Source organism: Castanea sativa, chromosome 2 (assembly GCF_040712315.1).
Source record: "Castanea sativa cultivar Marrone di Chiusa Pesio chromosome 2, ASM4071231v1".
Taxonomy (NCBI): Eukaryota; Viridiplantae; Streptophyta; class Magnoliopsida; order Fagales; family Fagaceae; genus Castanea; species Castanea sativa.
In genome coordinates, this window is record NC_134014.1 from 7,311,188 (window position 1) to 7,338,181 (window position 26,994).

The 26,994-nt window shown below is 33.3% G+C and overlaps 2 protein-coding genes and 1 pseudogene across 2 annotated transcripts; all 3 read right to left on the reverse strand.

Annotated features, from left to right (window-relative positions):
* Positions 1-3,282: 3,282 nt before the first annotated feature.
* On the reverse strand, positions 3,283-5,705 carry LOC142624817 (peroxidase 24-like; annotated as a pseudogene).
* An 852-nt stretch (positions 5,706-6,557) lies between these two features.
* LOC142624818 (uncharacterized) lies at positions 6,558-14,619 on the reverse strand. Its single transcript, XM_075798564.1, has 9 exons — positions 14,404-14,619; positions 13,897-14,088; positions 13,533-13,698; positions 12,480-12,894; positions 11,798-11,913; positions 9,012-9,184; positions 8,126-8,317; positions 7,781-7,946; positions 6,558-6,949 (listed from the first exon to the last, which is right to left on the reverse strand). Exons 1-9 carry the CDS (start codon positions 14,617-14,619, stop codon positions 6,558-6,560), a joined length of 2,028 nt encoding a protein of 675 aa, XP_075654679.1.
* An 8,628-nt stretch (positions 14,620-23,247) lies between these two features.
* Positions 23,248-25,207, reverse strand: LOC142626497 (uncharacterized). Its single transcript, XM_075800329.1, has one exon. It carries the CDS (start codon positions 25,046-25,048, stop codon positions 23,717-23,719), a length of 1,332 nt encoding a protein of 443 aa, XP_075656444.1. The 5' UTR covers positions 25,049-25,207; the 3' UTR covers positions 23,248-23,716.
* Positions 25,208-26,994: the final 1,787 nt, after the last annotated feature.

Genomic DNA, 26,994 nt, shown 5'->3' on the forward strand with positions numbered 1-26,994 from the left:
AGCATCCTAATCTGGCAATTCCTCGATTAAACAGAATATGGGGTTTAATAACTTAATATACTAGTATATAACATCGTATATATACACGAATACAATTAAAAATAATCACAATTATATATTTTTTTAGAAGATATTCAAATTATACATAGTTTATATTAGCTTACACTTTTTTAAAAGCCTTATATATCGAAAATATATAATGGTTTCTCATTATATATATATATATATATATATATAATTTATAATTTAATTTTCCTCAAAAAAAATTATAATTTAATTAATTTTAGACTCTTTGATTTTTACACTCAATAATTCATTTGCCACAAAAATTAAAAACTTAGATAAACACATAGCGGAAAATTGAACTCCAATTAAAATCAAATTTAAAATATAATTAAATTTGGACTCTTCGATTTTTACATTCAGTAATTTATTTAGCACAAACAAAATTAAAAATTAAACAAAATACATGACGTAAAATTGAGAATTTAATTAAAAATTCAATTAAATTTTCTCTAAAATTTGGCTATATATATATATATATATTATTTTCCTAGTTCTTTGATTCTTTCTTCATTTCTAACATATGATTCAAATTCAACGAGTTTTGGCCGGTCAACATGTCTACCAACACCGACATTGACTTAATCAATACATTGAATAGTGCGTCACATCCTAATATTGAATTTTTAATATAGCTATACTTTTATATTCCATTAAGCCAATAAGCAAACCCAAACCACCGTTACATGTTTGTAATCTATGGACATTTTTGCTCAATTAATAAATGATCTTGGAAACAAATCAAGAGGCAACACCTAATGATGTTTTAAAAAAATATAGGCTCAACTACCAAAAATTTTGTAACTGGATTGACATCTCCTTTTGTACAAACTACAAAGTGCTCGATGGACATTTTTGCTCAATTAATAAATGATCTTGGAAACAAATCAAGAGGCAACACCTAATGACGTTTTAAAAAATATAGGCTCAACAGCCAAAAACTTTGTAGCTGAATTAACACCTCCTCGTATACAAACTACAAAGTGCTCGGGGATCTAGGGAGAAAAAGGTTAGAGCTGCAGGATTAGCAGCATATTGTAATTATTTCTATAAATATATATATATAGAGAGGCTCAACTTGTAACATCCCAGGTTATACTAATCATATTACATTGAATTTTATGAATATGTATTCTGCAAGCATGTGTTGTATCTCACATCATGCGTATAGTAGATTGATCTATACTATATTAGCAATTATGATGACCATTTAATTATAACTTTTTTAATCCTTTTAAGATATGTATAGAACATTTCAATGAGATAACACTTTTTCAACTCTCACAAACTGGAATCTATTCCAATTTCCAAAGGCCAATGTGGTTCTTTAATCCTTTTAAGATATGTATAGAACCTTTCAACGAGATAATACTTTTTCAACTCTCACAAAATGGAATCTATTCCAAAGGTCAATGTGGCTAATAATTTTCTTGAATCGTGACATATTACGAGATAAGCTAAATTAATGTGCTATTAATTGGGAATACATAAAATAATTAAACTAAGCAAACCATTGGTATATGATCTCACTAAAAGCACAAGAAGTTAGTGCCTAGTTAGGGTAAGCTCAAAAACCATTTGGTTGTTATTATTAGGATTAAACAACAAAGCACAATATCAACAGTGAAATATGAGAGCTGATTAATTTTGGGTTCACTAGTAAAAGCATAGTACGACGCTGCATTCAAAGACTAATTTGAATCATGTCACCGCATGAGCACTATTCTTTTACTGGTGCTCTAAGTTCTAACTCATGAGATTCTCTTTTGGATCTGATGTGCCATTTACCCGCAGGATCAAGATCCTCTCCATTTGCAATAAAATAGAGAGGAATAACTTATGATTTAAAATTAGTTTCTTTAATATAATTTAAAATTTTATTCCCACCAAGTAAGAAATGATAATTGAATTTAAATATTGTGACACTATATTTATTATGTATACAGCTTGTGTCTAGTGCTTTTCTTGCATTGGACATGCTACGATACGGACATGTGTCCAAAAATTGTAGCGTGTCTAATGCAAAAAGGAATTAGACACAAGCTTCACCTATTTATCATTTAAGGTTGTTAACTATACATTATCCTTATAATGTAATGGACTTTCCTTATTTCAAAACAATTGGAAAAGATCATTTTCTTTATCTTCATAGAACTATATCAAGTTTTATCTTAAAGCTTCTTGCCATGTCACCCCTACTTTTCTCTTGTGAAAAATTTATTTTACACGGATTGAACGTGGTAGTCATTTGTATAAGTTTAGTTTATTAAATTGTTACTGATTCCATTCCATTTTAATCGTCGTGATTAGAAAATACTGTATTGGTAAGCAAACCCGAAGAAGGAACTCCCTCATTCCACCTCGAAAAAAAATTATTATGGGTCATTTCGGCCAATACTAGCCTGTATTCGGATTTCGACTAGAATGCAATTTGCCTTTGTTTTGAATTTTTTTTGGTCCCAAATTATGGGTCACAAATTATTCATCATAATTCAAGAGAACGGAAAATATACATATCTATATAAATAAATCATACATTTCATCACTCATAAACCAAATTCACCACACTATAGTTTTTCCTTATCTATCCCTCAGTGCAAGCACTTATATTTCTCCCATCATTTTTATCGAGTGAGCAAACTTCACTAAGAAATATTTGAAGACAATCAATTTTTTAACTTCTTTAAAAGACTTTTCATATGTTTGAAGTGCAGCATCGGATTGGAAAAGGCCTTCATGTTCTAACAAGATTTTGTAGTAATGGGTTACGGGTGTCAAAAGATAGAGAGTGTTTGTTATGTTTAGACCCATGTACACTTAGATTGTTTAACCTAATTAATTAACCAAATTGATACTTAGATTTATTATTCAGAACTAAGTTAAACACAAATAATCATATCACATAAAGTGGAAAAGTAAATAACATGGGCGATATGGAAAACCAGTGAAACCAACAGTTTCAAGGTAAAAAACCTGGGAATGATCTAATCTAATTTATCCTTAAGGCAACAAATACACAATGATAGAATGAAAGTCTTACAATAGATTTTCCCCTAAACTTAAAGCTGCCTCTTGTAGCACTTACTCACTTGACCACGTGCAGCTTCCACGGACTCTTCTATCTGAATTTGTCGCACACAAACACCCACGTTTGTGACTTTAAGCAATCTTATTCAAAACTTTAAATCATCAGCTATGTATGATATTGTATGCAGCAACTTAATCCACCAATTCTTGAATATAGATTTTCTTTACGGTAGATGCTTGTTGAGTTAGAAGGCTACAGAAACCTGACAAATCTCATAGGAGTAACTCACAAGACTTCCAAGAACTTTTGAAATGTATTTATGGCTTTCCTTTTATACCAAGTAGTGTTGGACACAAACGCTAAACATTTTCGCAAGCTTTGAGCATGATTTAAAATCTACAGAAAACGATCTTTGATTGGTCGAGCCTTTCTTTCGATCAGTCGAGCCTTGTAGAACTTGAATTCTTCTTTCAACAGCTTGACTATTCTTGAATCTTGAATTGAACTAACATGAGCAATGTCTAACACTTAAAATAGACATTTTTTGTTCTCGGTTTGCCAACTTACATAAAATTAGAGCCTAAACATTGACATTGCTAGCGAATCTTTGTTTGAGTTGATCAAAATTGAAATTTGGTGGAGGGAGGTTCGCAAGGGCATCTGAAGCATGTGATATGGTTCCGTCTCTTCTTTCAAGGAACACTTTCCTCGATGATTTCTTATATTGCAATCATTTCCATTAATAGTCAAACATTAAGCTTAATTGAGTCTTGAGCAAAATAGAAAACCTTAAAAGTTGTTAGAAAAAGGAAAAAGAGCTCCACTAATACCAAAATAGTCATTAATTAGTGTAAGTATCTAATTGATCAAGCCAACAATTCGTTGTTTGTGTTTTAAAGATTACTAAATTTTTTTTTCCAAAACTTACTTGGAATGAAACAAAATAGTTGTAAGGACCCAATTTGAGCCTGAACCCACAGTCAGAAGGGGATAGGCCTGAAAGGCCTTTTACAATAAAATTTGAAGAGAGTGGGCTTGGAATCTAGGTTTTAGTGATGTTAAATAACAAAAATGATGGGCTTCGTCACAATGATACACAAAAGGAACTGTTTATATGAAAGAATCTTTTCCTCGGACATGAGCCGAGGATCATTTATATTATCTCTTTATCAGATAGATTACAACTATGAATCATGAGGTATACAGTGTTGTTTTCCTCTTTTTCTTTTCTCTCCCCCTTTTTCTCAAGGTCCCTCCTTCCTTTTTATATCCCGTCATTTTTCTCCTCTTCATCCTTCACGTAAGGGTTAGATTGTTTGGTTTAGATACTTGTCTCATCCACCTTCCTAAAGTCTTTGGAAACAGGAGTAAGGCTGAACTCTGGTGCTTAGGTTTCACTTCCCCATTAATGCTGCCAGAATAGCAGTTTGCAGAGTATTCAATACAGGAGCGGTGGGAACAACTTTATCTTAGATATTTTACCGTCCTCTTTCTCATCTTCCTCGTTTACCATGTTTACCCTTATCTATAGGATTTTCTAGCATATTGCATGTGGATGTTTAACCATCCCTTCTCCTACCTCGACTCTACACAGTCGATGACATAATCTTTCTCGGACTATTTTATCGGACATACTTGTTTAGGTATAACCTCCTTACTTATTAGTGTTGCTTTATGGGTTGATATTCTTACATCCTTGGACCATACAATGTCATCGGATTAGGCCTTTAGCCCAAAAAATACTCTTGGGCTATCCCCACACATATTCTTGAGCCTAATGACCCTACAATAGTCATTAGTGTAAGTATCTAATTGATCAAGCCAACAATTCGTTGTTTGTGTTTTGAAGATTACTAAATTTTTTTTTTCCAAAACTTACTTGGAATGAAACTGAGTCTCTAGCAGCTTGGGCAACAATGTCAGCACAAGATACAACTCCAGGGCAAACCTTCTCTACTGCAGCTTTGATATCGGCTATAACGTTGAATCCTCCAAGGGTTAAGTTTGGAATTGCATCCTTTTCATCTGTATTATTTGCTGTGGAGACGATTAGTATCGAGGCATCACAAGCATAACATAAAATTCACCAGATATATATACTTCAGAAACATAAAAGACATAAATGTGATATGAAAGATATTGCCACATTTTGAATTTCAAAGGTCAAATACATTTATCTCGGAGGACCCATACTATATATTTTGCAAATTCAAGAAAAAAAGTGGAAATTTATTCCATATGTCCTGTTGAATTGCAAGAAAGTTTTTTAGTTATTTTATTTTATTTTATTTACAACGTAAGATAGTAAGACGAGTACATACTTGAATATATGTCAGCTTTTATCATACAGAAATATTAGAGCATGAATTATACATAAAAGAAAAACATGAATTACCTAATGAAACAATCATGAAAAGGCAGCCTCAGTAATGGGGCTGCCACAGTTAAATCCTGGGCATGCAACATGTTTCCATGTAACCTCTCTCACAATGTCAAGGGCTCGAGGACAAGTGTCCACGTAATAGTCTACACTCAACTTTCCTCCATGGCTAACTCCTAGAAGTCCAAACAGGATTGCTATTGAGATCAGGAAGGAACTCAATTTCAGATTCATCTCCCTCTCTCGCTTTGCTAATCATACATTGCATCCTTATATAGAGAGAGAGAGAGAGCTAAGAGTTAGGTATCTTATTTCCCTATGAACGGTTCAGCAAGCATTGTTTGAAGTAACCGTTGATTTTTTGTATTAGTTAGTACCATAAAAAGAGGCGGAATAATCAGCGATTGTCCACGATCATTTACAACAGGGGTCAATGGATCACACAACAAATACTAAAACCTAATTAGAGTGTGACTGCTCTGATACCACTTGTTAGGTTATAAATTGACTTTAGTTAATTAATTAAATTATCCAAATTGATTAATTAGGTCAAATTATATGTAAATCATAGAGGCGCCAACAAATCACCATATAAACTAAGTGTAGCAAAAATTAAATAACAAGGTGATTTGTTGACGAATCAAATTACGTGTAAAAAATTACATTATAATTTTATGCTTTGTATCCTTCTAATTGCATTCTAATTCTAAGAAGTGTCTTAATATTTTAAATATACTCTAATTTCTGCCAAGTGTCCTTCTTATTACACTTAAATTTTGTGTCAAGTATATTTACATGTAAATTTATACATTTAAACAATTGTTAAAAAATATAAGAAGATTCAATTAAAATTTATTGTACTTCAATCTAATACTATATATGAATGAGCAACCATTAAAGAACAAGAAATTTAATTTTTCAAATCACACTTACAAACGATAAACCTTTATTTTCTCACAAATCCTATGGCTTCACTTTCTGCTCAAATAGACCACAAATTCTTCACAATTCAATAAAACTAAAAATAGAAATCTCCATATAAATAAAATACACATTCTCTCATTAAATCAAACAACTCTTAAGAATTCAGTTCACCACCCTACAATTTTTTCTTATTTGTCCCTCAGTTCCTTCTCCCATCTTCTTCATAGAGTAAGCAAACTTCTCTAAGATATACTTGAAGGAAAGCAATTTTTTGACTTCTTCTAAAGATCCTTGGTCAGTTAGAAGTGCAGCATCTGATTGAAAAAGACCTTCATTTTCTAGCAAGATCTTGTAGTAATGAGTATCAAAAGATAGAGAGCTTGTAGAATCCATTGGTACTGTAGTTGTGTTGTCTGAGAGATTCTTGCATTTGGTTTTCAAGTAATCAGCAAATGATGAATTTAGAGTAGGATCCTGACCATAGCCTTTTCCAGTAAAATTATATAATCTATTGTCGAAAGAAGGGCAATGTGAATCTCCAATCGTGTGTGCACCTGACCATAGAGATAATTTCTTAGTTTTTGGGCCAAATTAAGATGGAAAATGAAATAAAAATGAAAAGAAAAGATAATTGTAATAACGGTATAGTCAATAGCCGAGCAACAAGGCTAAATGAAACTTGAAATCTCTATTTAATATCTGGACTTTAAGTCAGCCTTAGCCTGACTCACAATGTGATTATCTCCATTATTTCAAATCCATTTTACACTTAAAAGTTTATTATTTAAATTTAACGATCTATAAACAATCATGTCATTTAAATAATTTGACCGTTTATTTACTTGAAAATTGTAATACTTAATTTGAATTATAAATGAATCTATTTCAAATTAAAATGATATTTCTCTACCAGACTCAGCTTAGGTCAAACATCATGGCACTTAATTAGGCTACTATGTTAGAAAAACAAACAAACAAACCTATATGCAAATCTTACAATAGTTATCAAAAAATAGACGTTCCAATTTTCTATTACTTTTTTTTTCTTTTTGGGTTACATGCATATTTGATCTTCAACGTTGACTTTTGTTTCAAAATTGTCTTTATATATAATTATTATTATTATTTGATAGATGAAAAATACTGACATAACAAACATAATTCATGAATGATGAAACCATGATCAATTTGATAATGTAGTATGAATTATGTTTGTCAGATAGTATTCCATATATAAGAAGCTGATAGAAAAGTATAGATTAAATTAAAGTAATATATTTTAAAGTATGAGGATGGTTTGAAACAAAGGTCAAAGGTTGATAACAAAATGTGCCAATTAACTTCTCTCCCCCCCCCCCCCCCAATTTTCTTTCTATGTTCTTTACCTAATAAAACTACAAGATCAAGAATGTTGAGGCCTTTGCTATCGAAATTTTGTTTGAGTTGAACAAAACTGAAAGTTGGTGGAGGGAGGTTGTCAATGGCTTCTGAAGCAAGTGATATGGTTCTGTCTCTTCTTCCAAGCGGCACTTCCCACAATAATCTCTTATACTACAGCCATATCCATAGCAATTAAGCTTAACAATTTTGTTATACCATATTAGAAAAACTAAAAAGAATAGTGTTAAATAAAAAATAAACTAAACTTGCACTCCATTTAAGTATTGATCAAGTAGAGATTCCATTGTTTGTGTATTTAAGATTATATTGAAATTTATTTCAAAAATTACTTGGAATGAAACTGAGTCTCTACCAACTAAGGTCATGATATCAGCGCATGAGACAATTCCAGGACATTGCTTCTCTACTTCAACTTTGATATCATCTATAATGTTGAATCCTCCTAGGGTTAGATCTGGAGGTGAATCCTTTTTAGCTGTATTATTTGGTGTAGAGTCGAGCAATACTGAGGCATCACAACCCTAACATATAATTCACCAAACTTGCTTTAGAAATATTGTCAAATTAAGTAAGTATCATGGTTTAAATAAATGTGAGAGGAAGGATTCTACAAATTTTGACTTTCTAATGTCAGATATACATCTGATTGTCTTTTGTAAAATTAAGAAAAATGAGGTAATTTATTTCATATGTCCTGTTTAATTTGTTGCAAGCATATATATTTTTCTAACTAAGTAATACTCACATGTGCATCATATGTGATGATTTCTTGATATTTTTTATGAGGAAAAAGGATTGAGGTAATAAAAGAGCAATAAATTTGGTGACATAAAACTTTAACAATCTTTTTTCACTTAAGTTGAGGTGGTAAATTATGATTGGTACACAATAAAAATGTTACTGATTATGAATTTATATATAAGTGATATTATACAGTTATCATCACACATCTTAACAAATTATGAAATTTGGTTGTTAAAAAAGTACCCTAATATTACAAAAATAACAAAACATTGAAAAGTTAAAAGTTAATACTTAATAAAATGTTTATACTGATTAAAAGAATGTATTATCTAGCGTTTTAGCGTTTGGAATGCATGTAACGTCATAATATGTGGTACCTATAAGTGAGTGGGCTCATATATTGTGAGTGTTATCATGAGTTTTAATATAAAACTAAAAGCATGAATTATAAAAGAAAAAGGCACGAATTACCCTAATAAAACAATCATGAAAATGTAGCCTCAGTAATGGGGCAGCCAAAGCCAAATCTTGTGCAACATATTTCCGAGTGACCTTCCTGACAATGTCCTCGACATTTGCACAACTATCCTTGTAATAATCTTGCGTCAATGGTCCTCCATGACAAGCTTCTTGAATTGCAAACACTGTTATAATAGTCAAGAAGGAACTCAAGCTAATGATTTTCATCTCTCTCTCTCTCTCTCTGAGTGAATTTCTTTTTCCTTTCTTTCAACTGCACTGCAATGCTATCACTCATTGCATCCTTATATAGGGAGCTAGCGACCTTCTTCTTTGGCAAACAATTCATTGTTTAATCAATGATAGAAAACAGCTAAGCCTGCAACAGTAATAAATTTTAACACTACATGCAAGAGAGTTTCAGATTGACTTGGCTTGTAACTTGATTTCTCTCTAGACTATTTGGTTAGTACTTTTAATTAGCTCAATAATGATTTAAGTATGAAATTAAGTGAAGGTGATTACTGGTTAGGATTTGTTTGTAATATTTAGAACGCGCATGCATGGCATGTTTGGTCTCTTATCGGGATGCCCTTTTCAGTGCATGAAAAGATTTTGGAACACCTTGTGATGGCCTTTTCAGTCATCGTCTCATCTGGTTCAACACCAAATATGCAACATGCCAATGTGAAACAAAAGTGCAAAATTTGAAGATGCTTTCTAGGGAAGATTTTGGTCACAACTTTAATTCTCTTTTATTATTATATTAAAAAAATGATGAACTAAAAGGGAATTCATTCTCTTGTTGTCGTATAGTGTTTGAACTAATCATTCCAATGTACCAAATGCTAGTACATCTTATCTAGCTAGCCCTATAAAAGAAATCACGGAGATTTGGGCTCTATACAGAAGTCAAAATTCAAACAATATTTTTTAAAAGAAAAACACACAAAAGAGAAGGAAAAAAGTTCAAAAACAAAATATACCATAAACTCCACTCCAAAGTAATGAGGCAAATTATTCTATACACATAATACGTAGACTTTTTTAAACACAATTATCTCTTCATTTTTGAGAAACAAACACATGCAAGAAAAATGGTAAATTCAAACAATATACATGTACGTTGCTCTTAAGGTTAGTAATTGTTTGAAGAGAAAATTATATTAAAGTTTGTATTAATTTTATTATAATATATTTATAAACTATGTGATAATATATATATATATATATATATATATATATAAAGTCAAAATTAAGAGAAAATCCAATTAGAATCCAAATTAGATTTCAATTGAAGTTTAATTTTATGTCAAGTGTTCAATTGAACTTTCTTAATTTTTTTGAACCATAATAATGTCACTGCTTTAATTTCAATATAATACTTATTACTCAATTGTTCTTGAGATGAGAACCATACAAAAATGTTTTTCCCATTCATGATTCGTATCTATCTATTTGTGTGCTATTCATTGTTCGTATATGTGTCACATAGGAAAATGACCATATAGTTCATTAAAGAATAACAAAAATGTCATTATATACTTCTAATTGATGTTAAGTTGCTTCGAACCTTATATCTTCGTTTAATTGTTGTGCTTCATATCCAAAATACCACTACAATTGAATATATCCGTACATAAGCATGAGTTACAAGTTTTTTTTTTTTGAGAATCAGCCTGAGTTACAAATTAGTAAATATAATTGATGAACTATTCATCAAAATATATATATATATATATATATATATATATATATATATATATATATATATATATAATTGATGAACTTCAACTTTCTAATAAAAGAAATGTTATTATAAATTTTATCATATAATATTTGAATTTTTTTTTGTCATCATTATGTACAGAAAATTTTGTAGTATTTCAGTAAATTATTCTCACGTAATGAGAGCGACGGTGGCCCGTGGGCACACTCAAGCGTGTGTGTATCACACGCCTTTATAAATTTTTTATTCTTGTTTTTGATAACGTGCTCACTGCTCATGCAATACGTGACCAATTGAGTTGAGCATAGACTTCTTTTTTTCTTCTTTTTTGGAAATCGTAGTTCGTAGACTTCTTCAGTTCTAAAGGTTTTTAAATCTTCTTCATTCCTAAATCCTAATCCGGCAATTCCTCGATGAAAGAGAATATGGGGTTAATAACTCAATATTTTATTATGTATTATTTTCCTAGCTAGTTCTTTGATTCTTTCTCCATTTCTAACAAAATGATTCAAATCCAACCAGTTTTGGCCGGTCAAAATGATTCTTTCTCCAATGTACATTGACTTAATCAATACATTGAATAGTGCATCACATCCTAATTTTATGCTTATTTTGTGGAGTTTATTTAATTTTTAATATAGCTATACTTTTATATATATCCCATTAAGTGAATAAGCAAACCCAAACCACCATTACATGTTTGTAATCAATGGACATTTTTGCTCAATTAATAAAGGATCTTGGAAACAAACCAAGAGGCAACCCTGCTGATCTTTTAAAAAATATAGGCTCAACTTGTAACATCCCAGGTTATATGTATCATATTACATTGAATTTTATAAAGATGTGTTATGCAAGCGTGTTGTATCTCATATTATGCGTATACTAGATTGATCCAGACTATATAAACAATTATAATGAACATTTAATTATAACTTGATTAATCCTTTAAAGATATATTGATCTAAGACTAATTTGATTCATGTCACCGCATGAGCACTATTCTTTTTACCAGTGCTCTAAGTTCTAACCTGTGAGATTCTCTATTTAGATCTGATGTGCCATTTACCCCCAGGATCAAGATCCTCTCCATTTGCAATAAAATAGAGAGGATTATCTGATGATTCAAATTCAGTTTCTTTAACATAAATTAAAATTTTATTCCCACCACATAAGAAATGATAACTGAATTTAAATATTGTGACATTATGTTTATTATAGATATAGCTTGTGTCCAGTGCTTTTCTTACATTGGACACACTACACTGTAGACACGTGTCCGAATCGTAATGTGTCCAATACAAAAAGACATTAGACACAAACTTCACTCATTTATCATCCAAGATTTGTTAACTATATCAAGTTTTATCCTAAGGCTTCTTGCTATGTCACCCCTACTTAATTTTCTCTTGTGAAAAATTTATTAAACATGGATTGAACGTGGTGGTCATATGTATAAGTTTGGATTATTAAATTATTATTGATTCTATTTCATTTTTGTCGGAGTGGTCGAAAAATACCATATTGGTAAGCAAACCCGAAGAAGGAACTCCCTCATTCCACCTCAAAAAAAATTATGGGTCATTTCATTTCGGCCAATACTAGCCCGTATATGGATTTCAGCTAGAATGCAAGTTGCCTTTGTTTTGAATTTTTTTTGTCCAAAAAATTATGGGTCACAAATTATTTATCATAATTCAAGAGAATGGAAAATATACATATCCATATAAATAAATTATACAATCCATCACTCATAAACCAAACTCACCACACTACAGTTTTTTCTTATCTGTCCCTCATTTCCTGTAAGCACTTGAATTTCTCCCATCTTCTTTATCGAGTGAGCAAACTTCTCTACGAAATATTCGAAGACAATCAATTTTTTAACTTCTTTAAAAGACTTTTTGTCTGTTAGAAGTGCAGCATCGGATTGGAAAAGGCCTTTATGTTTTAACAAGATTTTATAGTAATGGGTATCAAAAGATAGAGAGCTTTTAGGGTCCATTGGCAACGAAGTTGTGTTGTCTGAGGGGTTCTTGCATTTGGTTTTCAAGTAAGCTGCATAGATTGGATTAAGCGAAGGATCCTGACCATAGCCTTTTCCCGTAAAATTGTATAGTCTATTGCTGAAAGAAAAGCAATGTGAATCGCCAATGGTGTGCGCACCTGACCATTTAGAGCGTTTCTTCTTAGTTTTTGGGCAAAATTAGGATTGGGGGAAAAAGAAAGAAAGAGAAAGAACATTAGATTATACTAATATCAATAACAACAAGGACAATAATGCTTAATATGTCCTGATAATTGCCTTCCATAGCTCATTTTGACGAATAGTTTATTATCTCATTATCTTATGCTAATTAGTTCATGATATGCACATCTTCTATTAGATTATTACATCAAAGCTATGTTATAATGGGGGCATTAATTATTTAGTGTTAGTTAAAAGTAAGGAGGAGGACATATTTTGTGCACTTTGTATATACATATATCTTCACTCACATGTGAATCGTATTACTACTATAGCCAAATGAGATCTACACATATATTAAGAGAGAATATATATATATATATATATATATATATATATATATATATATATGTATGTATGTATGTATGTGTGTGTGTGTGGGGGGGGGGATGCATGAAATAATTACTGTTCAAATAAGACTAAATGAAACTCGAGCCAATATTTTAATGTTTGACCTTTGAAATTCTCATGAATGCCACCCTCTTAAAACTAACACAAATATAGATGTTCCAATTTCTTATCACTACCTTTTTCTATATACATTGACATTGTTTACCTGATAAAACTACAAGATCAAAAATGTCGAGGCCTTTGCTAGCGAATCTTTGTTTGAGTTGATCAAAATTGAAAGTTGGTGGAGGGAGGTTCACAAGGGCATCCGAAGCATGTGATACGGTTCCATCTCTTCTTCCAAGGAACACTTTCCACAATGATTTCTTATACTGCAATCATTTCCATAAACAGTTAAACATTAAACTTAACTGAGTCTTGAGCAAAATAAAAAAACTTATAAGTTTTTATATAAAGGAAAAAGAGCTCCAGTAATACCAAAATAGTCATTAGTGTAAGTATCTAATTGGTCAAGCCAACAATTCGTTGTTTGTGTTTTGAAGATTACTAAATTTTTTTCCAAAACTTACTTGGAACGAAACCGAGTCTCTAGCAGCTAGGGCAACAATGTCAGCACAAGATACAACTCCAGGACAAACCTTCTCTACTGCAGCTTTGATATCTGCTATAACGTCGAATCCTCCAAGGGTTAGGTTTGGAATTGCATCCTTTTCAGCTGTATTATTTGCTGTGGAGTCGATCAGTATCGAGGCATCACAACCCTAACATATAATTCAACAGATATATATACTTCAGAAACATAGAAGACATAAATGTGATATGAAAGATATTGCTACACATTCTGAATTTCAAAGGTCATATACATTTATGTCGGAGGACCCATAATATATATATTGCAAATTCAAGAAAAAAGTGGAAATTTATTCCATATGTCCTGTTGAATTGCAAGAAAGTTTTTATTTTTTTTTTTTTACAATGTAAGATAGTAAGACGAGTACGTACTTGAATATATGTCAGCTTTTATCATACAGATATATTTGAGCATGAATTATGTATAAAAGAAAAACATGAATTACCCTAATGAAGCAATCATGAAAATGCAGCCTCAGTAATGGGGCTGCCACAGTCAAATCCTGTTCAACATGTTTCCAAGTGACCTCTCTCACAATGTCAAGGGCCTGAGGACAAGTGTCCTTATAATAGTCTAGACTCAACTTTCCTCCATGGCTAACTCCTAGAAGTCCAAACAGGACTGCTATTGAGCTCAGGAAGGAACTCAATTTCACATTCATCTTTCTCGCTTTCTCTCTCTTTCTCTCTCTCTCTCTCTCTGCTGCTATATTGCTTTGCTAGTCATACATTGCATCCTTATATAGAGAGAGAGCTAATAGGAATCTTATTTCCCTATGAATAGTTCAGCAAGCACTGTTTGAAGTAACCGTTGATTTTTTTTTTTTTGTATTAGTACTAAAATATGTCTTCCTAGACGTGCAAGTTAAGATTGTCTGGGAATAATAAATATTATTATGAATATTAACCGGTTTAGGTCTGCCTGTTTTAGTTTCATCAATGATTTATAGTTAGTATAGCTTATTTTCAGTCTCTTACCAGAATGTCACGATCGGTTTTATGTCATTGGACTACATGTAAGTCTGTGATATTTCGGTCACAGTAGTTATAACTCAATCCAACATTCCCTAACGGAGGGTGCCCCTATTAGGTCACGCTCTGGGGGCTAAGCCACATATAGTCGCCCCTGTCCCATTTTCATTCATTCAGCAAAAAAAAAGACTACATGTGGCACAATTAGTGTTCAATAAAACAAATGCAATATATGGAAAAACGAAACATCTAGTGGTGACTCTATCTGTGTTGAGTACTCCACCTTTTATGCACTTACCTTAAGGCTTAAACTCAGGGATGAAACACAATGAAAATTAAACTCAAGCTGAAGTTAGAGTATAACACACCCTCTTATCCTTTTCTGATGACTGATCAGGCACATGCCATTTGCATCAATCATTACCAGCAATTCTTGAAGTAGCTGAATTGCAAAGTCAAGTTCATTGGCCCTTAGAATAGCTAAAGGTTTATATATTTCGTTAAACACTAATTATATATGTGAATAATTTTTCTTATTTATTATGCCGTGGCGGCTCTAAGAATTTTTTTTTAAAATGGTCACTAAAAGTGTTAAATTATACAAAATTTAATAAAAAGACAATTTGAATATATCAACATCACACAAAATAAAAAATAAACACACAAATACATGAAATATTACAATTTTTTTGTACTAACAAAGAAAATAAGAAAAAAAAAACTAATAAAAGATAAAATGCAAATTGAAAATGTTGATATAAGAATAATAAAGTGACCACAACAATTTTATAACAAATTTGATGCAATAAGTTGTTAGTCTGTTATTAGTGGGTAAAACATGTCAATATTGAACCCGAACTAGAATTAGTAGCAGCTTACCACATAAAATTTATTATGAAATTATTATAAAAATAGTGTGGATGTAGTATTACTCTTATATTTATTAAACTCAAATTCTTATAAGTCTCAAGTAAAAGTGTTTAAAAATTTTATTAGTGGTCAAAATAGGTTAATTTAGTAAATAATATATTTTTAAAAGTATATATATACAATTTTTTTCAAGTTAAGTTGGTCACAAAATATATTAGTTTAAAATAATTATTTATATAATTTTTTTTACATGTATAATTTTTTTTTTTTTTTTGACAATTGAGAGCGATCCATCCTCGTAAAATTAGAGCCGCCAGTGCTATTATATTACTTGTCTACCACATTTCACCAGGTATGAAAGACGTGCAAAATGCCTTCTCAACAAGGCAAGAAAAAAAAAAAAAAAAAATTATATATATATATATATATATATATATATGAAGAAGGGTTTATAAAATAAGTTTGACTTACGTTCGATACTTTAAAAACATGACAAATGTCCGAAAATAGCAATATATTACTCGCATGTCCCATATAATACATAAATTGTAGCAAAATATGGAATGAAAATTTATCATTTTATTTGCATTTGATATTTTGGTTTAAATTCTTTGACTACTTAATAGTTAATACTCGATCAAACCTCTTTATTGAGGTAGTCTTCGCTTCTAAGTACTAGCCCTTACCTTCCAAAAAAAAAAAAAATACTAGTCCTTATTTTGACTAGTCCCACACCTATACAAAATAAATTTATTTCCTCTTTTTAATTTTTTTTTTTTCATATTTTTTAGTAAATAGGCAATCAGCAAATCGCATATATATAAATGCAACTTAAATTTCTATTGAAATTAAAGATAAATTATGAGTTAATTTCAATCAATCATAAGTACTTACTTATGATTTAATTTCTCGTATAATAAGTTATCTATAACTATTGAAATATTTCTTTTAAGTATCACATGCTCCTTAAGGAGGAAGAAGCCAAAAAAAATAAAAATAAAATAAAGATAAATTATGGGTTAACTTCAATCAATCATAAGTACTGACTCGTGATTTCTCGTATAAAAAGTTATCTATAACTGTAGGTATAAAAAGTTATCTATAATTGTAGAAATCTTTCTTTTTAAGTATCACATGCTCCTTAAAGAAGAAGCACAAAAAAAAAACCCTCAAATTTTGTATAAAATATGTTCCTTTCCTGGCCTAGATTGATTATATTTTCCTAAAATTAATCAGCAGGGGCAAAATTGTTTTGTCCTTCATCATCCAACAAGGCTCTCCCAACTGTTGAGAAAACGCAAAAATTTCAGGCATTAACACATCATTTCAAATTATGCATTTTAAAAAAAAAAAGTTTAATTCCTTTGCTTCCTAAAAAATTTAAAATAAAAATAAAAATAAAAACTTCATATATTATTGCTTGGTAAAATATTGTGTTTTAGGCAAGAGTCATGTAGCTCTAGTTTTTCTAATGAAGATATCTAGAGTTTAAATTCTTTAAAATCAAGATTAATTAACAAAAGATGATCAACTTAACTGTGGTTGGGCGGCCCAAATGGTCTCGCCTCTGAAGGTTATTTTTGACGATTAGATTTAAAGGCTCTAACCCGTGAACTCCACCAAGACCATAACTGACCCATGAGTACTCCTCTTTTCCTAGTTCTATGTTATATATTCTATCATTTTATATTTCTCTTTAGCCTAGCAGTATTTTACCATTTGTTTTTTATGGTTAACTTCTTAGTATTTGTTTTTTACGGTGCTTGTGAGACTGATTGGCCTTGAAGAATTTGAAGCTCGAGTGAATAGGAGCAACCTGATGAATGAGATGGTATCGAGATATCTGTAGCTTAGTCCTCTCTAAGACTTAAAATACTATGGTTTAGCCAAGGGCTATGTAGTTCTAGTTTTTCTAATGAAGATATTCAAGGCTTAAATTCTCATTCCTCAATTATTGAATTATATATTTTTTATAAATAAAAAAATTGTTTTTTATTCCATGATCTAGGTAGTACTATTTATATGCGGGTAAAAGGTTCCATATGATTTTAGACACTAAACATATAATATCCTTTTATTCTTGCTGGCAAGCTTTTCATGTGATTAGAGAGGTTTAAAATCGATTGATGTATCCGCTCACTCTATTGTTAATTGGGCTTGGGCCTCTTATGTTGTGGAAGGAACTGGGAAGGATTCCAATCTCCATTCCTAGTTTTGTTTTCACTGCTGTAAGGGAAGAGGAAGGGAGTGTTCCTCTTCTGTTTCTATTTAATTACAGTGCTTTCTGTCATCCGCAAAACAAATCACTAATCAAGAATCTTGTACGCCACTAGAAAAGATAGGTGCATGCATGGACGGAGCCATGTTTGGACTTGGGGGGGCAATGGCCCTGCTTTTTAAAAAAAATAATAATATTATTATATATATTAGGTACTAATTTTAGCTATTTTGTTTTAGAAAATTACACTTTTGCTCCCTTAAAAATATCATTGATTCTTTTAAGAGTATTGTTATAGTCACAAATTTTTCTATAATATTTTTACAGACGGTTAAGGTAACAAATTCTTATTGGTTCGCATTTGGGTTTACCACTTACATTATTAGCAATTTGTAAAAAGGTTTGTAGTTCAAACATTTTCCACATTTTAAAGACCATTAAAAAATATTTATGTCTAAAATCTAAAAAAGAAATATACAAGCCCAAAAAAATTAGTACAACAACAAAAATTATCAATAGTAAAACTAAAAAAAAATAAAAAATTAAGCCTGATCAGCCAATTTTACTTAAAACAAAAAATCTAACCCTTTAAAAAATTTTAAACAACTAGTAACTAAGCGACTAAGTAGCAACAAATTCGAAGGCCGAAGTTATTGCACACAACCAACAGCAGAGCCGCCCCCCCTAACTCTAAGTTCTGGCTCCGTCCCTGGGTGCATGCAAAAAAAAAGAAAAGAGAGAGAGAGAGAGAGATGATAATATAATCCTCTTGCAATACAATTCTTATGATCCAGAATTGAACACTTGTAATCAAGATTTCTCATAATAATATAATGAATCAGGTTTAAAATAGCAGTAATTGACATTCATCATATCTTAAATTGATCATATACTAGTGATTGTGTCAATGGCTCATTTCAATGCTCCCCACCTTTTTATTTTGTTCATCTTTAATGCTCTAATTTTCATTGTTCTGTTTTTTCCTTCGCCAAAAGGGGCTTAAGGGGTAGCCCACTGAATTGAAAATGGATGGAATGGAAGTATCAAATGGAAAAGTGTTACGGTAGCCATGAAAAACGGAAACACCAAGTGGAAAACAGATGTAAGTTCAAAGATTGTAATGAAAACAAACCAAATTTTTTTTTTATATGGTAAAACAAACTAAACTTAATGACGATAAGAGTTTAATTTGTAATTTAGCCTCAGATTTAAACTTTGGCTTAACCTTACCATCACTGCCTTTCTACCATAAAAGAGATTACAATTGACTGATCAGTTATAAGTTATAACAAAGCACACGTATAAAAATATTTCATAATTGTGAAAACACTTGTACACACACTCGAGTTTTTAATTTTATAACTGAAAACGTGGTTTAAAGTTACATTTTCAGTTTATAAAGACGCAGTATGACACAGGTGCGAAATAAGCACCGCTCTCCATAACACCATGTCTTTATAGCCACCTTTGATGGCCAGCATCAAGATATCTTTAGTATTATGTATATCCACCGATGAGAAATTCCTAAGACCAAATAAAATGACCTTAATTTGCCAACCGTGATGGCAACTATCGGAATCACTGCAAACCAATGTATGCCAAAGGCCGATATTCAGGGTAACATCACAGGGACAATTGTTCCATACTACAGCTATAATGCAGATATATTCCACCTCTTAATTGTATTTTGCCACCTTTCAAACAAAGCAACATGGAGTAATTGAATAATAAATAGAAGTTTCTAAAAATGAATTGGTTAAAATTTGGCCAACCAAACAAAACCACCTCAAGCTGAATGTTGCCACTAATATAACTTTCTGTAGAAAAACATGGTCATTGAGAAAACAAAGGATGCCAAAAACAAACTTACTTTAAAATACACCTCAATATAAAGGTTGTCAAAAAACTGATTACATAAAAATGTATGAAATCGGGCTAACTCATATGACTAGCCATTGGAGTTATGGGGACATTTCAAAAGTTACAAACTCTAACAATGAGCATGCTATTCTGGACAAAATTTTAAGATGACTACCATTAAACCAAAAAACAAATTGTGGCATAATAACCCCTAACTTCTACTGTTTCGATACCACTATGGTTAACTTAGCACCAGCACCACTTCATGCCACATCTAAGCAGTAAACTACTCATGCAACCACAAGCATCTCCCTTTAATCTTGAAAATATTACTTACCCAAACACTAATGCCACAAGGCCATATCCAAACAAAGCTAGGCTCCTCCCCTCCTCTCCTCTCCCAACAGCTTACTAGAAAACCACCATTTCAAACCATAGGTAGCTCCCAATGCCTAGTATGCCACTATGCTCACTCTTATCAATTGAAGGGGTCCCCTAATCTACCTCATATACAGAAGCTGTGTGCACAAAGAATTCTACTCTTGTAACTTTTGTCCAATTGCTCCAATATCTACGGAAGGCTATAGAACTTCTTTTTTATTTTTTGATAAGTAAGAAAGATGTATATTCAAAAAACTGCTTTATGCCCAAAAAAAAAAAAAAAAAAACAACAACAACAACAAAGCAACTAGTTATCAGATTTATCTAAGTCCTCAAAAGTGCGCTGATTGTGTTCCCTCCAAATGCACCACATCAAAAACAACAGTACTAAATTCCAAATGCTAGAAGAATGCTTCCCCAACAGATTCTACCAACCAAATAGGAAATCTGCTACGGATCTTGAGAATACCCATGAAATCCCAAAAGTTCTAAGGACAAAGCTCCATAACCAATGAGCCTTTCCACAATGTAGCAACAAATGATCTACTGTCTCCCCACAATAGCGACACATAATGCACTAGTCAATGAAATCGAAACCCCTGCTTTGTAGGTTACCACCCGTGAGATCTCCAAAAGAGACAAAGGATCGGGTAGAGATCTCCAAAAGAGAAAAGGTAGATAAAAGACAACCCAAAAAAGAAAAAACGTAATGAGCAAACAAACAACTAGATGACCAAAATCAAAACTGAGAACATATCAACAAAAGGAGGAGAAAACTTAGGCAAGCCTTATCCCTAAAAATTTATAAAAATGAGAAGTTGATTGAGCACCTATAATAGCCAAATAATCAGCCTACTCAGTAACTGATAGGGGAATCCACCCCGACCACATATATAGCTAGAATCATGTGAGTAAACCTCCACCACCACCCTACTGTGGTTCTGCTTATTAAGCCACACAGTGACATCATTGCCATATTTCTCTACAAGAAAATTACGGCAGCTTCTACTTTTAGCTCCTATAAGCTAAAGTTGAAGTTGCCTACATTTCCATGTACACCTAAACAACCCACAATAACTATGAAGATTACTTGTCAATATCCACTAAACAACAGGTTCTAATCACCCACAATCTCACAATCATATACCCCATGTTATCCTGAGATACCCAGCTCCAATAGTCATCATATTGTGAGAAGTTGAAAAATGTTCAGTCCAAAGAAAGCTACTATACTTTAAACATCAACTGTGTAAATGGAAAAGGGTTTAGCAGTAAATGCTAGGTTTTATAGGAAAAGGAATTAATATTGTCATAAATTAAAACCAAAAAAATTAATGAACCAAACAGCAAGAAAAATTAGTTCTTAGGTGCTCAAGTTATACCTGAATCAAGATTAACTGAACAACAAAGTTAGTGCTGATAAATAGGGTGGAGAGAATGAGAGATAGCTCTGCCACTTCTCCCACCTATTGGAACCCATAATGCATATCTAAACATTTGAATTATCAACAGAGATATCTAGGGTTCTAATCCCCCCACTCCAAACCATTGATTTATCAAAAAACATTTGAGTAATGTGAATAATGCATTATGTTTCTTAGTGATCTTCATTTGTAGTTTTAGAAGTTATGTAATTCTTTCTGCTATTAAAGTGATTGGTTGGTTACAGTATACATGTTCTTTTCTTATTGAATGTCTATTTATTTGGTGAACTGGGATGAGGCAGTAAGGACTTGATGGAAAAATGTTGGTTGAGGACTTCAAAAACCACGTGGACAATTTGATTTCTAAGGTTTGAGGATTTTGGGATTAGATGTTTGCTTTTGCACTATGAGCTGCATTTCTCAAAATGCAAACCTCTTCACCTGCAGTTGCCGATTCACACCCATTAAACAACTAGGATGTAGCATTGGTATATTTGTGATAATGAGAATTGTAGATAAAATTCCATCTTGAATTGAAGCTTGTCCATTTCTATGTTGCCATGGAGAAGCTTCAATTCAAGATGGAATTTTTTTTTTTTTGATAAGTCTATTCAAGATGGAATTCTTTTTATAATCTCAAAATCATGAATATAATTCTCAAAATTAACTGAACAGTAGAGTTAGTGCAGAATGCATATAAATAAGGAGGAGAGAATGAGAGATAGCTCTACCGCTTCTCCCACCTACATGAATTCATAATGCATATCTAGACATTTGAAACCACTTAAAAATCACAATATAAAAGAATAGCCCTATTAGCATATCAACCTCTTATAATCCAAGATTCACATATTCATTATTTCCATGCACTCATAACGTGGATGGGAAAAGCTACTAGTCAAGTACCAATAGCCTACCCTACAAAAACTACTAATTAAGGAGCCATAACTACCACAGTGATTACAACTTTTGAAACCATAGTGTTCTAACGAACAAAAGAAATCCAGAAAAGAAACATATTATCAATTTGAAAACCAAATATAAGTGATATTAAAAGTTATAACTCACTACAACCTAGAAACATCACATAACAAAGTGTTAGCCTAAGGTACATGTAGGCACATACGACTCCATGTACTCACACCAAAAATTCCAAGGTTCTCCATGGAGGGGCTGGAGGCTAATGAACAATGTTAACACACAGAACCATCTAAGAATTTAAGACTTTTACATAAGTTTATTTTCGTCAATAGACAAGGCCGATTCTTTAGAGTGAAGAATATTATTCTTCCACAATTCCACGACATAAGCAAACTTCAATCACAACAAAATCTTACCATTAATCAATATAGCTAAAATATTGTGAACTGATGCTTCATGATAAACATATTATGTTGTAAATACCTGTATCACCAATGTCAGTATTAGACTAAGGTTTATGCAATTGCAAATGCATTATCTTTGGAAAAGCTGCCAAACCAATCATCAATCTATTTGTTACAAAACTGTCCTGTTCAGTCTTTAAAAAGATTAACTGAACTAGAAATGAAACAAAATTCCACTAGAAGCTGAAGAAATAAGATATACAGTGCTCAAGAATGAATGCACCCTTATCTCATCTCACTAATCATTACAAGAAAAGGCATTTATACTGCCAGTTTTTTGCATAAACTGTAACCAACCGATCAAATGAAGATCACGACCTCGTTCACATTACAACAAGCATTCTTAACTATACAACAACCAATTCAAAAGAGAAATTGCACGCCATACAAGCATTCGTGTTACAAACCATTTCTCCAAATTTCCTCAAATAAAAATACAAAAGTACACAACAAGACCTGAATCCTTTATAACTATAAATCCATAAATAAACTTTTAAAAACTTACAAAGAAACAATCACTGAGAACTACAAACACTAATATATATTGGCATACAGCAATAACCTACATAAATTAAATTTTCGACTGCTTCAACTTTTAACTATACAACAACAACCACAATCATTACCTGCAAAACCGCGACATTCCCAATCACTTGGAAACCAATAGGATTTCCGGTTTCTTAGCCTTGCTTGGAGTGTTGGAATTCGAAGACGCATTTGCTGCAGCTGCAGCTGCTGCTGCTTCTGCCTCCACCTTAGCAGCCGCACGGGCCCTCTTATCGAGCTGAATAAGGCTCCTTGTGGCCAAGATCGCCTGCGGAACCAGATCATGAGAAGCTCTGGCGTATAAACACCTCACGGCCACTGCGGCCTCGTCCTTTACGTCTTGTGGATTCAACGGAGCCAACAAGCAATGCCCTAAAATCCTCAATGCTGGTTGCAATAGCTCCCAAGGTAACGGAATTCTAATCCCCTTAGGTATTTCGGAATCTCCATCATCGTTATCATCAGGCTTGTATTTCTGGATCCCTAATTTGTTCATCTCTTCAACCACGCCTTCAATCTCAATCTCAATTCCATTCTCAATCGCTCTAGAATCCGAAAACGACGTGCAGTTTTCGAATTCGTCGTCGAACTCTCTTTTACAAGGACAGTCCTGGCCGGCCCAGGCAGCGACGGATCTGCAGAATTCGAGCTTAGACCAACTCGGCATCTGCGAGATCTGCTTGTAATAGCAATCGAGTGCAACGCCGACGATGCAAGCACGTTTCGTTGATTTAACGGCGATCTGCGGCTCTAAAGGCAGCGACAAAATTCCAGCGGAAGGCCGATTGTTAGCGGCGGCGGCACGGCGAGGAGTGTGGTAAAGCGAGGGCTGAGAGAGGTCAGGGATTTGGATGAGAATCGGCTTTCCGTTACGGGCTTTGGTTTCGGAAGCGTAGAGAGCGAGGAGTACGGCTTCGAATCCGGCGAGGGAAGGGAGGGAGAGAGAGTCGTCGGAGTGGATGCGAGAGAGGTAAAGGGCGGAGATGAGAGGGAGGAAGGAAAGGACGACGAGTTGCAAGTGAGAGTCGGAGGAGAGGTAGGTGTCGTAGAGCCATTGGCAGAGCGGGTCGGATCCGGATCCGGAGAGAGGGGAGGAGAGGGCGGAGGAGATGAGGGAGTAGGCGGTGGGGGAGGAGAGGAGGGAGAGGGCGGGGCGGGCGGAGTCGGCGAGGGAAGAGAAGGAGAAGGAAGAAGAAGAAGAAGAGGGAGAGGAATTGTAGAGGAGAGAAGAGAGAGCGTGGATTCGAGAACGGGCTTTGGATACGGATTCCCACCAGGAGTGCATCGGGTCGGAGGTGGCGGCGGCGGCGGTGGTGGTGGTGGTAGTTGTGGTGGTGGTGGTGGTTGTGGTGGGAGGGTTTGGAGTGTAAGAAGAGGTGGAGGAGGCGGAGGAGGAGGGAGAGCGAATAGCGCGGTGGTTCGAATGGTAGTCCATTGTGTGTGTGTGAGAGAGTGTAAGAGTGAGTGAAATCTGGTAAGAGCGAAGATATGGGAGCAAGGCAGGAAATTGGGGAGATACAAATATAACGTTAATCGTCACCTTTTTGGATCTGGTGAGCTCAACTGCTAAAAAGTGTACAATCCGGTTAGCTCAACTCCTTTACTCTGTTGTCCCTACTCAAATAAAAGATGTGGAATCAAATCCATCCTAACCAAAAAAAAAAAATAGCATTTTCTAGAATGCAAAATGTTATAAATGCTATTTTTTAGCATATGAAACCTAAAAAAACTCTTTCATCAAAACTTGTATATGGTATAAAATTTGCAATCTTGCTAGAGTACTCTCATTTTTTAGAGCGCACTGTAGTAAAATTGTATAATATTTTATTAATTTTTAATTCTCCTTCTCTTCAGACACAGCTCACTTTCTCACTCTCCCTCTCATTCTCTGGTTCTCTCTCTCGTTCTCGTTCTCTGGTTCTCCCTCACTTTCTCACTCTCCCTCACTCATCTGCTCTCTGTTAAGCTTTAAGGGTTTGTGGTCAGCGAGTGTGGTCATGATTTGGTGGGTTTTGTGGATCTGATTTGGTGGGTATCGGTGGTTAAACGCACCATTTTGGGTTTGCTTGATTCGATCAAGAGCGAGATTGTTCCAAAACAATCTAAGCTCGCTAAGATTTTCTTCAAGTTGGGGCTTCGTGATGCTTCGAGTTGTAGAGAAGAAATTGAAAATCTCGAAGAAGAGGTTCAGAGTCAGAACTAGAGCAACGAGAAATCGAAATCGGAGGCGATTTCTTTGATTGGTCTCGTTTGCTACGCTAAATGTGTGCTACTCGGAGCTTCAACGCTGGGTTCGGGTGGGTGGTTGGGTGGTGGGTTTTGTGGTGGCTGTTGGTATTGGGGTGAGGATGGGTTGTAGTGGTGGAGTTCGGATTTGCAAGTTGTGGGTGGCATTGATGGTAGTTTTGAGTGATTAATTTTTGTTTGGATGTGGTGGGTTGCAATTTGTTGTGATTGTGGTGGTTAGGGGTGTGATCGTGACTGTGACAATGGTTGACTGTGACTAAGGTGTGGTTGTGGCTGAGGCGGTACTAGTTGTGGCAGTCATGGGTCTCTGGGTTGATTTTGTTTTTGTTTTTCTAGTTGATGGTGGTATACGGTTATGGGTTTGGGTGGTGATGAGGTTGTAGGTTTAGGTTTGTGATTTTGGTGGTTGGGGATTGTGGTGGCTGCCAGCTGCTGTTTTTTTTTTTTTTTTTTTTATGGTGGTGGTGGCTGGTAGTGGCTAGCCGTGGGTGTGGCTGTGACTAGAGTTGCTTGGATTGAGAAGAAAGTGGTGGAAAGAGAGAGACATAGTGGTAAAATAAAAATAATATTATTTAAATGAAGTTGTAAAAAAATAGAATGTTTGATGTTTGGTGGATTGTAAAGTGGTATGTTAAAATTGATAAAGTAGGATTTGGAAATGGTAAATGCTAAAATATTTAGCATTCTTGATGAGAATGCTCTAAGGTTAGTTTTTATTTTATTTTATTAGAAAGTTTCAACTTATAACGTCTGTTCTTGATGATAGTTCTTTATTATCAAACTAAGCCACTAATTGGTTTTTGGTTAGGCAACAATTGAACCCAAAATCTCTTATTCAACCATAAGAGACTTTACTAGTTAAATCAACTGAAACTCACCAAGGTTAGTACTTTTGTTTATGGCAAAAACCAATTGATTTTATTTTTATTTTTTTTTATAGTAGAAACAATTTGATTGATATTTTGGACACCAATCATCATGAAATGGACCTTAAAGCATTCATATAAATGTAGTTATTTTAATATTTTAGCAAATATATAGTTAAAGGCTCCAAAAAAGCCACGCATTAGTCTCACCAAACTTGCAAAGTGTTCGCCACCCAGTGAGGACATTGTCATCACTATTGTATAAAAA